Genomic DNA, 12,186 nt, shown 5'->3' with positions numbered 1-12,186 from the left:
CTTCTCTCTGGATCACAGCCCGTATAAAACGATTTTCTGCTTAATGCCATGCAAATATTTAATATTCCATCAAGAAAGATTCGGGAGTTGTTGTTTTTTTAATGTTGGTTATAACGGAAAGTAAAAATTGCTAAAAAAAAAAAAAAAACCAGAATGACCTGGCTGAAAGTTTAAAAAAAGCATTTTTAGGATTTGTAAAGTTTTAAACCTCTTATTCTTGAATAAATTAGTTTTTGGTTCTATTTACATTGGCACGTCGAGAGTTTTAGTAACAGTTGATACAGTAATGACAACTATATGACCTAAAATGTGTGGTGTGTGTCAACAGATGGAGACAAAACATTTAAATGAAAAAAGATAGTTGACAAGTGTTTTACCAAACTCCCGTCTTGTACTTTAAACGTCCAACAATATATGGTGTCATTTTGCCATTGTATTCTGAATTTATTTCAGATATTAGTGCCGTTCGGTGGTGGAAGAAGAACTGATATAGCAATACCACAACAGCAAATATATTACAATTAATGTCCTGCATAGACATATATCAGTACGTCACCACACGGATGAAGATGCTGAAAAATGAGCCAAGCGAAGCCCCGCCCCGATCCTCTGTTTCTAAGCGACCCACAATTCTCGTGCGGCCTTACGTCATAGAGTTTTCCAAACGGTATGATCAGCACACGTCGTCACCGAAGGAGCGAATAAACACACTCCGGTGAGGCGAAATCAAAACGGAAAAGGAGCAGACAAGGAGTCATCACTCAAGGTAAGGCTGCGTTTTAAAGGGGCCGCACCCTTCTTTTCTTAATTTGGGAAAGAAAGCATTGTTTTCTCCGCACGCGACCCGTCTCTTGTCTGCGATACAATATAACCGGAGCAAACCGCGAAACCTCACCGTGTGCGTATATTTACCTGTCACGCGCCATCTTACGGACTGAAAAAAAAAAAAGAAAAAAGGGGGGACAGTGGTAGCGGGCAGGCCATGGGCAAGCACCGTCTGTCGGAGCAAGGTCAGAAATACACTCCGTCATTGACAGAATTATGAATATAACATCCCGTTTCTACGTGGCCTTTAATGTGAGGCGATGAGGAGCAGCAGGAGGTGTGATGTAAAAACCAAATGTGCCTCACCGTTCCTTTGCTGCACCTCCCCGGGGTCTTGTTTTTGAGAGCTGTCACTGCCACACCTTATATTTGTCTCTTTTTGGATTGACCGGTTTGCCTTCAGAGGAAAACGTCATCATCTTCGATCGTTAAAAGTGGCATTGATCTCATTTTAATAACAAACCAATCGATTAACATCGACGGTTAACTTATTTTACGTCAATACTTTGTTGAGTTGTTTCTCTGTGGAAACAGCTTCGTTTTACCAGCAGACACTGAGATCCATTCATAAATTCAACAGATGATCAACTTTCACTATAACTGCCTTTCAGAGCCTCAAACAAAGGAGGAATTTCTGGGGAAAAAAAGAGAAATAATGACATTAGCAGCCGTTTTGACGAATGAATAATCATTTCAGTCATTTTTCAAAGGTCAAACATTCTCTGGTTTCAGCTTCTCAAATGAGGATTTACTGTTTTTATTTGTTTATGTATGAGAACAATCTGAGCATCTTTTATTGTAATGGTCAAACAAAACAAGGACTTTGACGATGCCACCTTGGCTCTGGGATATTAATAATGGGCATGAGGTAACTGACTAATAAGGAAAATAATCATCTAACCATGAAAGTAACTACAAATATATATTTTGTAATAATTAAAAATTTGCAGTTGTTTTATAATGATATATTATTATTTTTACATACTAGATACAAATATTCTATTACAAAAATTGCAAAAATAATGTAATAATCTGTCTATAAATCCGTCCTGCTTTCTGGTCTGTAAGCCATACGCCTATAGAGTCAGCTACCGTGTGACCGTGTCGGCAATATGACCACATTTCCGACGTGTGACAGATTTACATTCTCTGAAAGTATTATAAGCAACGTTGCTGAGTTGCTGACATAGACTGAATATAAAACGTGACGGAAGATTTATCTTCTTACTGTCTGCAATAGTATTGAGGTCTGAAGTGTTATGTCAACCCAACCTGGCAGTCCATTCAGGACCAACAGCTCTGTGTTGAAATCATGGGGTAAAACAGATGGGCAAGGCTGCATGGTGCAAATTTTTTTTATTTGTATTTCTTGCCTGAATTAATAGAACAAGTCGACGAAGGACGTGGTTGCACAATGCAACACACCCAGCACAATAATAACCATGTGAGGTGTTTATTTGTACGACGTGGTTTACAGGCTTTCACTGTTTCCAGGAAGACCGACAGCTCTTATGAAATACGATTTTTAAGGGTAAAATTAATAAGTCCAAATATGATGATCTCATATTTTCCTCATCCTGTCTCTCTACTTTTTCCTCCCTTTTTAAAATGTCCTCTTCTCTCCTCGACTTCCTCCTGTAGGGTGAAGATGAAGCTATCTTTTTCTGTGCTGTGTCTACCACTTCTTTTGTTTCACGCCCCTTTTTCACTGGCCAGGAATAGAGGGGGAGGAGGGTTTGGGAAAGGCATTGGCAATAAAAAGTCCCCCAACACCAACCGAGGTGGCACCAACACCAACACAGGCAACAAAAACAACCAGGGCTCTCAGGGTGGATATCCCAAACAGATCGGACAAAACAATCAGGGAGGTTTTCCTCCGCAATCCGGCAGACCCGGACAACCTGGCAGTTACCCCAAGCAGCAGGGCGGAAGAGGCTACTATCCAGGACGGGGTTCTCCATATGGAGCAGGGTATGGTCAAGGTGGTCAAGGTGGTTATGGAGGCTACCCCGGTGGATACATCAACAAAAACCCAAACAACCAAATCCTGAGCCCTCATTATGGTGGCAGCTTCGGTTACGGCGGCTACGGCGGTCGGGGCGGCTCTCCCTTCTCCCACTCAGTTCAGGCAATGGGCATTCAGCCCAACGCTAAGTCCAGAGGGTTCGGCCGCAGTGCGGTGATGGCAGCAGCCGGAGGAGCTATGGCAGGGATGGCCCTGGGCTACGGGTTGGGAAGGTTCCCCCGTCCTCCCTTCCAGTTCCACAGCTCCCAGGAGGAGTACTACTACAACAACTACATGTACAGGAAGTACGGTACCCAGTCTACTGACACCAATGACTACAGCAGAGACTACAGCTACAACTCGGTACCTCAGACCTTCGACGGCTACATGGACTCCTGCATGAGGAGACGTGACGTCCTGACCGCAGAGAGTCAAAAGCCAAAAAACAACCCAGCGGTCACGACCGCAACGACTGTTGTTGCCTCGGCTTCAGACGCTGACGCAGGCAGCAACGCAACGGAGACCAACAGGACTGCAGCAGAAAGCTCCTCGACTTCAACACTTTCAAATCTCCGCCCCGCCAACCAGCCTGAAGCCGGTCCCGTGTCTCCGGCTCCGCGGTCCGTCGGCACCGCCGAAGACGATGACACAGTCAGCGTTGTGGAGATCGGTTACCCAGCTCTGATTGAGCAGCTGAAGGCCAGGAAATGCCTGGAGCGGTACATGGCTTTCTCAGAAAAGTACCTGAAGAGACAGACTGGAGGGGCAGAAGGACTGGAGATGGGCTTGCGAGGGCTTTTAGCTGTGATCACCAGTACTACACTGATGCTGCTTCATAGCGACATACTGATGCTGCTGCACTAAGGCATTAGGGGAAGTAACAAAATAATGTCAAACGAATTGAGTAAATAGATGGAAGGTAATTAGGGAGAGAGGAACCTCTTAACATTTTAGGCCTCTCTTTATTTGGAGTCCTTCATTGTGCTCTTTATGCTTTCTCAAGATTTAGGCATTGCCTCACCGTGCATGTGCTTACCTGGCACCACATAGATGGCACATAATGGACTGCAAGTTTGAACTATGAATTGGAGGAAATGAAGGCGCCACATTGTCGCAACTAATTGCATGTCCCTTGTTCCTCTTCTGAAAGAGACAGGGTCCATTGAGTGTACACCAGTACACACTGAGGATGTAGACCCGGTTCATTAAAGTCCATTTAGATTTTCAAGCTCTTTAGCCGCCGCCCCAGAAATTACAAGTGCCGCTGCCACCGCTTGTCTGATATAATACGCGTCTCACAAACTTTTTTTTTTTTTTCCGTTATGATTTATTTATCTCAGGAGCTGCTTTTTCTCAGATTAAAAAGCATCAAAGAGGCTTTCAGCTGTGGGCTCGTACAGCCTCGGTCACGGTGAGAATCTGTGTAAATACACAGCTTTGAAATGTGCTTCAAGCAAGATATGGTTGTACTGCAAGGACAGTTCATTAACACTGAGCTTTTTACCTGTCAGTAACCAATTACTTACTCTCGCTAACTGTGCTTTAGACAGACAGATTTAACAGTATAAGCATGACTGAGTATTTGTAATGGATCATCTGTATTCAATAGTGGACTTTTATCATATATGGTCCATTTAGAACTCAAACCAAAATGTCTGATTACTATATCTGTAGGTACTTATTTCATTTGGATAAACTCTTACTCAAAAGAAGAACGATAATATGCACGTTGTTGTCCTTGCACTCCTTAAATCATCTACTTCGGATTCACTGCGAGCAGAGAGCGCTTTCTCTGAATATTTCTTGAGATTTGTCTGACATTTTTCCATTTGTACGACCTTTGCTTTGTTGAGTATGTTGTTTATGTCCCGATATTGTTTTTTTTTTAATAGACTTGCCTATACTTGCCTTCCCCTCTATCCAGTGTTTCATCTCTTTCTCCAATCTCTGGAGTAGCTTGTGATTGAAGAAGTGCTCTTAAAGTGTAACAACCCTGACGTACCAATTCTGAGCTGAGTTAGTGTCCGAAACCTACTGAATGTCATCGTGTATTTAACAGCCGTGTTTATGCTATCAAGATTTGTGCAGCGCAGCACGTGAGATTTGTACAAGATTTTTTTTTGAGTCATCAAAGGGGATGACTCAAAAAAAGAAATTAAAGGTACTCGCTGGAGGTTTCTTTTGCCAACTTTTAAAAAAAAACGTCTCTGCAACCCACGTCTGCCGTGCTAAATCATTCGACACGGTCATTATTCCTTTTGGGATAATACACCCAAAAAGACTGCCGTGAATATCTGCAATAAGCACGTAAATGTACGTAAACACTGCCACAAATAAAAATGTTTTGTCAAATCAGGAAGAAGCCTCACTGATAGCACAGCCTTTTTCTATTTATCTCTTCTCAAACACTTTTTTAGAGTTTGACCGTCGAAATGTCCCCGATCACGCGTGGTCAGAGAAAACTGCTGAGTGTACCTTTAATGTGTCGCCGTATGTAGCCCACGTCATCTTGTGTCTGGCTTTGAATGTATTTGAAAAAGCACACGTATTAATGATCCTCCGTCCTGAACAACCAAGTAGGTCGTTTATCTTGGCTTCCTGAAAACGTCCCTCAGTCGTGTTTCCTGAATCGCCCGCCGACGTAGCGCCTGCAGCAACATTTCAAACCTCCGCTGGTTGGGTTTTGATACAAGAACACATTTCTTAGGATTTTGGACGACGTTTGAGTTGAAATACAGAATCTTTGTTTTTAATGTTACAATAATAAACGCGCGGTTACTGTTGTCATTGTTAATAGTAACACCTACAATCTGACGTTTTGTCAGCCTTTCTATCCACCCCGACCTCCTCATTATGCGGAACATGATAATTAACGCGGCCACTAGATGGCGCTGTCACGATGAACTGTAACTGTGGATCAGGATGGGCTGTTTGCCTGCAGGATTGTTCCTGACGGGAGGACATATTTGCTGTGCTGCTGAATGTTCTGCTGACTACTGAACGTTGACTTGCACTTTTTTTGCTCGTCTTGTCAAATAAACTTTACCAACTTCCATATGTGGATGTTTGTTTTTATTAGTTTTAAGAATTTTGACTTGGATTTAATGTCACGAGAAATGTTAATAACCCATTTGCAACCTAAAGTGAAGTTAAAGAGCACATTTTTTGATTGAGCTCTAAATATTTGACAATTTATAATGCTGATTGGGATCAAAGGGAAACCCTGAAATATTACATTTTCATCTGAATTTTGGTATTCAAAAAGATGTCAAAGCTGCTGTTAAAAAAGCAGAAAGAAGAAATAAGAATCTGAACAAATGAATGTTTCTGCCTATACGTATGTATAAAGCCCTACACCCCTCATCTGTGGGTTTCCTGTAGGTAGCAGTTCATTTTAAGCGTGCTTCTGTTGGGATGACTTGCTCTAGATGTAATTACTGAAAAAAAGTACAATAATGGGTAGTCACTGGATAATGATTAGTTCTGATCTGATATAAAACAACGTGCTAATGGTGGAACTAGTATTCACTCCCCTGACTTCAGTAAAATTATAAATTCAAAATGGAAATACACAATAAAAAATACTTTACTGCAAGTATAAAATCCCACGTACAAGTACAAAATCAGAAAACTCAATCAAAAGCAGAAGCAGCACATCCTATGAGGCGTGATCGTTTGCCTCTATGTTAAAGTGATGATGTGTGACGGCCGTTGTCCCTCATGGAAACATGAGACCGGTCGGAGGACTTCTTCTCTCCACACGTCCCTTTTGTCCTTTTCTTTTGTTTTAAATCACAACATCCAAACGGTAAGTGAGCGGGTGCTTCTCTTCTGACTTTTATAGATGTTTCCCACCTACTTATTTGCATTTGGTTTGAATATATTATCTTATTAATTATGATACTTGTCATGTCATTTTGTACCTCTCTGAGGTTGATTTGAGTCTCCGTGGTTGGTTCTGTCCGTCTGTTGTCAATTTACGTTACTTTCCGCGTGTGTTTGCAGCCGTTTTACGTCCCTTTGTGTTCATTTTGCATCTCTGGTTCCTAAAATCTTTGTGGCTGTTGAAGTAACTTGCCAACGAGAATCTTTTAGCCCCCGGGCCTGTGGCCGGTAGGTCTGTTCAGACATCCATCCATGAGCGGTGACCGCTCCCACCGTTTTTTTTTTCCCCCCTCAGTCTTAGTGAGGGTGGAGTTTGTAAATCATGAATGAAGTGTGTATGAATGGATCTTTGAAAGGGCCCACTGTGCACAGAGGCTGAATCCTTAATGACTTCGGCGAGCCTCCAGCTTTTCTCTTTCGCGAGGCTGACACGAGGCTTGTGGATTACCAGGAAATGTTGTTCAGACATTCACAAACCCTTGACGATCAATTGTCAAAAACGTAATTCATCCAACACTTTATGTTATGTCTATATAGTCCAGCCCTTAACTTAGTCAAAAAAAATGTTAACAAGCAAATGCTAGCATGCAGATGTCAGCATTTAGCTCCGAGCAGTTTTACGACGTGGTTGAAAGCTCTGGAACAAGCAGAGGATCTTATGTTGTTCTTGACTAATGCTGTTCAGTCAAAAATCAACTGTTGAGCTCAAAGCTAGTCGCTTTTCTTGAAAAATCTAATCTTATCTGTATCACTTCCAAATACATATATATATTTTTGTGTATCTAAAATGATCTACTTGGTTTCTTCTCTGTGTGACGTAATGAATAAAATTCAACAAAAATATTTTTTTATTATTTTTATTTATATAACATGGAAGCTTCTTTCTTTTACAAAAAATAAAATAAAATCTACAAAATGGCATGAAATGTGTAATTTAATTAGGTGAAGCTGTTCATACAAGCAATATACTTAAAATATAAACTTCTTAATATACAAGATAGACAACTCATCATCATAATGGAAGTTATGATGAAATATACCGGGAAATGGCATTATCATATTAAGTGTGTAGCTGCTCTTAAACTCTGGTTCTGCCATCGTACCTTGAGGTAGACTTAACTTAATTTACACATCTAATTTATTTCTGGTCTATCTTTACAGATTACTTATAGAATTGCTTTCCCAAAAAACAAATTGGCTCAGACTCATCACCTTCACTAACGTGATCACCAACACAATCATCAAAAATATAAAAACAGTGGGCACATTAAAAGGAGAAATAAGACTGCCGGGTACAATGCAGATAGCTAATTTTCAAATCAAATGATCTCATGACTGACAAATATCTACAAGGAGTGTCTTTTCCTCTCATCTCGTGTCCCACTGATATTTTGTCATGGTTAAACGGGGTCAACTTCCTCTTCCTGTCCTCACAGCCGGTCATTGAGGTGTTGGTGAAACAACTTAGCCGCAGCTTCTCATCCTCCAAAGGTCATACGTTAGACCCCATTTGACTTTACAATAGTCCTCTTAACTGTCAGGCTGCAGGTTATTTTTGGACAGGGGTCAGCTCTGTGTCTATTTGTGGGATCTCAACTCAGCCTCCAGCTCTACATTACTGCCACCCAGTGGCCCAGGAGGAGGGACATCAAGGAGCCGATGACAACGATGATGCTGTTGTAGATGGGGCCACTGGATGCTCCAACGTAGTACTCCATATCTCCAGAGCCCTCTGGCTCATAGCCAGGTCTGGAGCCATAGCCTCCACCGGCTCCAAATCGTGGGTAACCATACCCCCCTCCGTAGCCCCCTCCGTATCCCCCTCCGTACCCCCCCCCATACCCTCCGTACCCCCCATATCCTCCACCTAACCCAGGACGGCTCAGGGCAGACCCGAGCATAGAACCTCCTAATGCTCCTGCAGCAGCTGCCCCGGCTACTTTCCCCGCGCTGGGGCCACTGCTCTGGACGGGTCGGTAGGCCTGGCCACCCCAGCCCCGGCTGAAGCCTCCCCCTCCTCCTCGGCCGAAGCCTCCACGACCCCGGCGCGCCTCAGAGACGGGCAACAGTGTGGCAAGGAGAAGCAGACAGAGGGCCACTGTGATGGGCGGCTTCTGGAGACCCAGCATAACTTTTAACCTGTGAAAATAAGAAAGAAACATTGTTAGGAGTGAATTTGAACCTTCTGCCTCACTACTGAAAACAGTTGGCTTGTTGCATGTTATGATGAATTTTTTTTTTAAAAATGGTCTTTTTTTCCCCCAAAAATAAAGATTTTCTTTAAAAACAATAATAAAAAAAAAACAATAAAAAAAAAGTGTTGCATCCAACATATAAGCAAAAGCACCTTCATATTTTCTGCAAATATGTACTTGAGGTATCAACAGAAAAAGTATCCAGTGGCCACGTTACAAATTAATATACTGGTAAGTAGTTTGATGCGTAAAAATACAGCATATTTTGTGTTCAAGATTTCTAGCTTTGATAGTAACTATAGCTACTTGAGCCTTCAAATTATTTCTCTAAAAATGATTCACAACAGAATTGATTAAGTGAAGTACAACTATATAAAACCGTACTTCAGCGAGCATCCTCGGTTATTTTCCCACTACTGGTTCTTGCGGGCACTGTGCTCACCCAAACATGGACAGACTGACGGGATGTAGTCGGTGCAGCTTTAGCCCTGCTGCTTGGTATGTTTACGCGGTTGATGGAACTACGAGCAAAACAGATCACAGCTCTTAATCCAGCTTGGAGAAGCACATTTTACACAAGCAGCGCAGCACAATTTAACACTGCAGCTGACGTGCGATCACATAGTTTCCATAATCTGTAATACCCTTAATTTGGATCTGGTAGATGCGGCCCGGTTCTAGATCCGCGGACCTGTTGGGTGGATAACCAGCTGTTGGTCAGCAGCAAATAAACGTTTTCTCGGCGCGTGCTTATCCTAAATATGCGATCGAACCCTACTTTACTGATACCCAGAGGTAAAATCCACAACAGAGTGACCGGCTAAGAATTGACGAGATGTCAAATTAAAACATTAAAAAAACAACAATTTGAATTAAATGAATAAAAATGTAATTAGAAAGTAATTAAGGGAATTATACAAATAACATTAACAGGCTGTATACATTACAAATATATATATTTGTGGAGAAGAAATCCACAAATCCAGTGGTGTGACGCAGCAATCATAATGTGTATACTATTTGTTCTACAGGTAAATAAATAGTAGCTTATAGGACATAACAACATATTAAAGAGATATACAAATCTGTGTGTTGGATATGTCATTGCTACAAATATAAATAAATATAGTTTATAATGGAGGCATATTGTTAAAGACAAACTAGGAGGTCTGATTATTATTATTATTACACTGATCAGTACAATTATTACATACAAATTACAGAGTAGATAACAAAATGTACGTTATCACAGTATTTTGATCAAATATTTCTACCAAAACAAGTTGTGGTGAACTTTGAAATAACGCTGCATCTTCTTTACTGCTGACAGTATTGTTCTAACCTGTAAAAATGTTAGTGGTGAAAAGTAGAAACAGTTTTAATTTGAAAGTACTTACTAAAGTACTTTTATTTCACACTTTATATTTGTATTACACTACATTTCCAAGGGAAATATTGTACTTTTTTTTTACTTCACTTTTGACAAATGATATTTTCAAAAATATCATACATTATTAATATATTACCGAACAGTATATGAAGCACCGTCACCAACTGCAACACTGAAGTATTAATTGTCCAATATCATAGTACAGTAATAAAACACTGACTGGATCATCACTAATTTAACTTTTGATACTTTGAATATATATATTTTTTGGTATATTTTCAATTAAAAGGCTTTTTAAAGTGGAGGATTTTAAGGTGTGATAGTACAAGTTATACTTAATGAAAACATCTTCCACCACGTGACCACACAGGCCGTGAGCTGCATGACATCATTTGCCGTCAACACGCTCTAATCTGCGTCTTCTTACGATGACTCGAGCTATAATCACACAAGGTCACTTTGTTTGAGAATAATCTGTAGATTACAGCAAGAGCAGCACAGACTCGGAAGATGAAACACTGGAGAATGAATTGTGCCGTCCGGAGATACGAGCCAATTTGTGCAAATAACATCACACCGCACGGTGTTTGGGGAAATTCACGAAAACTTGAGAGGGAACCGTATCAACCCACTAAAGTGACTACAAAACCTTAATACCGGCTCTTATGAACGATGTAAACCGACTTGACTGTTCAAAGAATAAACGACCTCACCTGTTGAGTGTCCGTCGGTGACGGAAACGCAGCGGTTCAGATGATGTTCCTCGTCCAGCGATGAAAGCCACGAAGCGCGCGTCTCCCTCTCAGCCTGTCTGAGGTAAAGTGTGTTTCACTTTCCAGATTGTCCTCCAGATTTGTCCTCCAGGACAATCTCCAACAGGTCGAGTGGATCACTCCCGTTTCGCAGATGCTCATTGGCCGACTTGAGCACTAAGCCGCTGCACCGCCGACATCACGCATAATTACCTGAGGGTGTGTTTGCGCTTCTAATTTTGTCTGAATGATTTAACGGTGAACTAGAAGGAACTCGAAGGAACCAGAGCACTTAACGAGCTTTATGACTAATGCTGCGCTGGGTGGGATAAGAGCATTTTTTTTTTTTTTTACATTATACAAGATTTAAACATCATTATACAACACCGTCCAGAGCGAGCCAGGTGGAGAAGACAACTTTCTTTCTTTCTTATTTTTATTTATTTATTTATTAAATAACAATCATTGGACATGATATATATAAAAAAAAAAAAACACCCCTACATTTTACAAGTAGTGGCATCATTTACGAACACATTAAAGACTAATAATTTCTTCATTTTTGTAAAAGACGCAAATACGAAAGCAGGCTAAAAAATATAACATGCACGCGCTCAGAGTCACGTACACACTCTCGAGGACGTCGTCCACTGTGTGCCGTACGGCGACGTTTTCATCAAATAATGTCTGGACCACTGAACCGACTGGCTGTAAGCACGCACGCGCACGCGCGCGCGCGCACGCAGGCAAAAAAAGTGCAGCACGTGGAGGCAGAGGGTCCCGCTTCAAATCGCTCAGTCATTCATTGAAAACATTCTCCACCAAAGACCATCAGCGTAAATTCACAGTTTTCATGGGATTTCACTTTTGGGGTTGTGCTTCTTGTTTTGTTTTACGTCGGGGTGTTAAATAAAAGGATGTCCAGCCATGATGATTCGTTTTTTTTTTTTTTTGTGCAACCCGTGACAACATGACGTGGTTTTGTCATTTTACATTGAGACCTTAATGCATTTAAGAACAATATGAAGGCCTAAAAGTGTCCCGATTATTTCCAAGATGGATTCTCTTTCTTCAAAGGAATAATTCGATATTCTGGGAAATACGACAATCTGATCATTATAATCTAATTTGTCT

At 41.2% G+C, this 12,186-nt stretch overlaps 2 protein-coding genes across 2 annotated transcripts; one reads left to right on the top strand and one right to left on the bottom strand.

Annotated features, from left to right (window-relative positions):
* The first annotated feature begins 645 nt into the window (after window positions 1-645).
* On the top strand, window positions 646-5,885 carry prnpb (prion protein b). The gene is made up of 2 exons (XM_069707774.1): window positions 646-766; window positions 2,467-5,885. Exon 2 carries the CDS (start codon window positions 2,474-2,476, stop codon window positions 3,692-3,694), a length of 1,221 nt encoding a protein of 406 aa, XP_069563875.1. The 5' UTR covers window positions 646-766; window positions 2,467-2,473; the 3' UTR covers window positions 3,695-5,885.
* A 2,440-nt stretch (window positions 5,886-8,325) lies between these two features.
* sprn2 (shadow of prion protein 2) lies at window positions 8,326-11,041 on the bottom strand. Its single transcript, XM_069707709.1, has 2 exons — window positions 11,014-11,041; window positions 8,326-8,854 (listed from the first exon to the last, which is right to left on the bottom strand). The coding sequence occupies exon 2, from the start codon at window positions 8,842-8,844 to the stop codon at window positions 8,326-8,328; it is 519 nt and encodes a 172-aa protein (XP_069563810.1). The 5' UTR covers window positions 8,845-8,854; window positions 11,014-11,041.
* Window positions 11,042-12,186: the final 1,145 nt, after the last annotated feature.

The sequence above is a fragment of the Brachyistius frenatus genome, unplaced genomic scaffold (assembly GCF_029030835.1).
Source record: "Brachyistius frenatus isolate BFR_SWC_R1_liver_20210118 unplaced genomic scaffold, ASM2903083v1 Contig_72, whole genome shotgun sequence".
In the NCBI taxonomy this organism is placed as follows: domain Eukaryota; kingdom Metazoa; phylum Chordata; class Actinopteri; family Embiotocidae; genus Brachyistius; species Brachyistius frenatus.
This window is presented reverse-complemented; position numbering and strand designations above follow the sequence as displayed.

Excerpts from the sequence above, each read along its gene's own strand:
- sprn2 (XM_069707709.1), bottom strand. The coding sequence starts at position 8,844 with ATGCTGGGTCTCCAGAAGCCGCCCATCACAGTGGCCCTCTGTCTGCTT.
- prnpb (XM_069707774.1), top strand. The coding sequence starts at position 2,474 with ATGAAGCTATCTTTTTCTGTGCTGTGTCTACCACTTCTTTTGTTTCAC.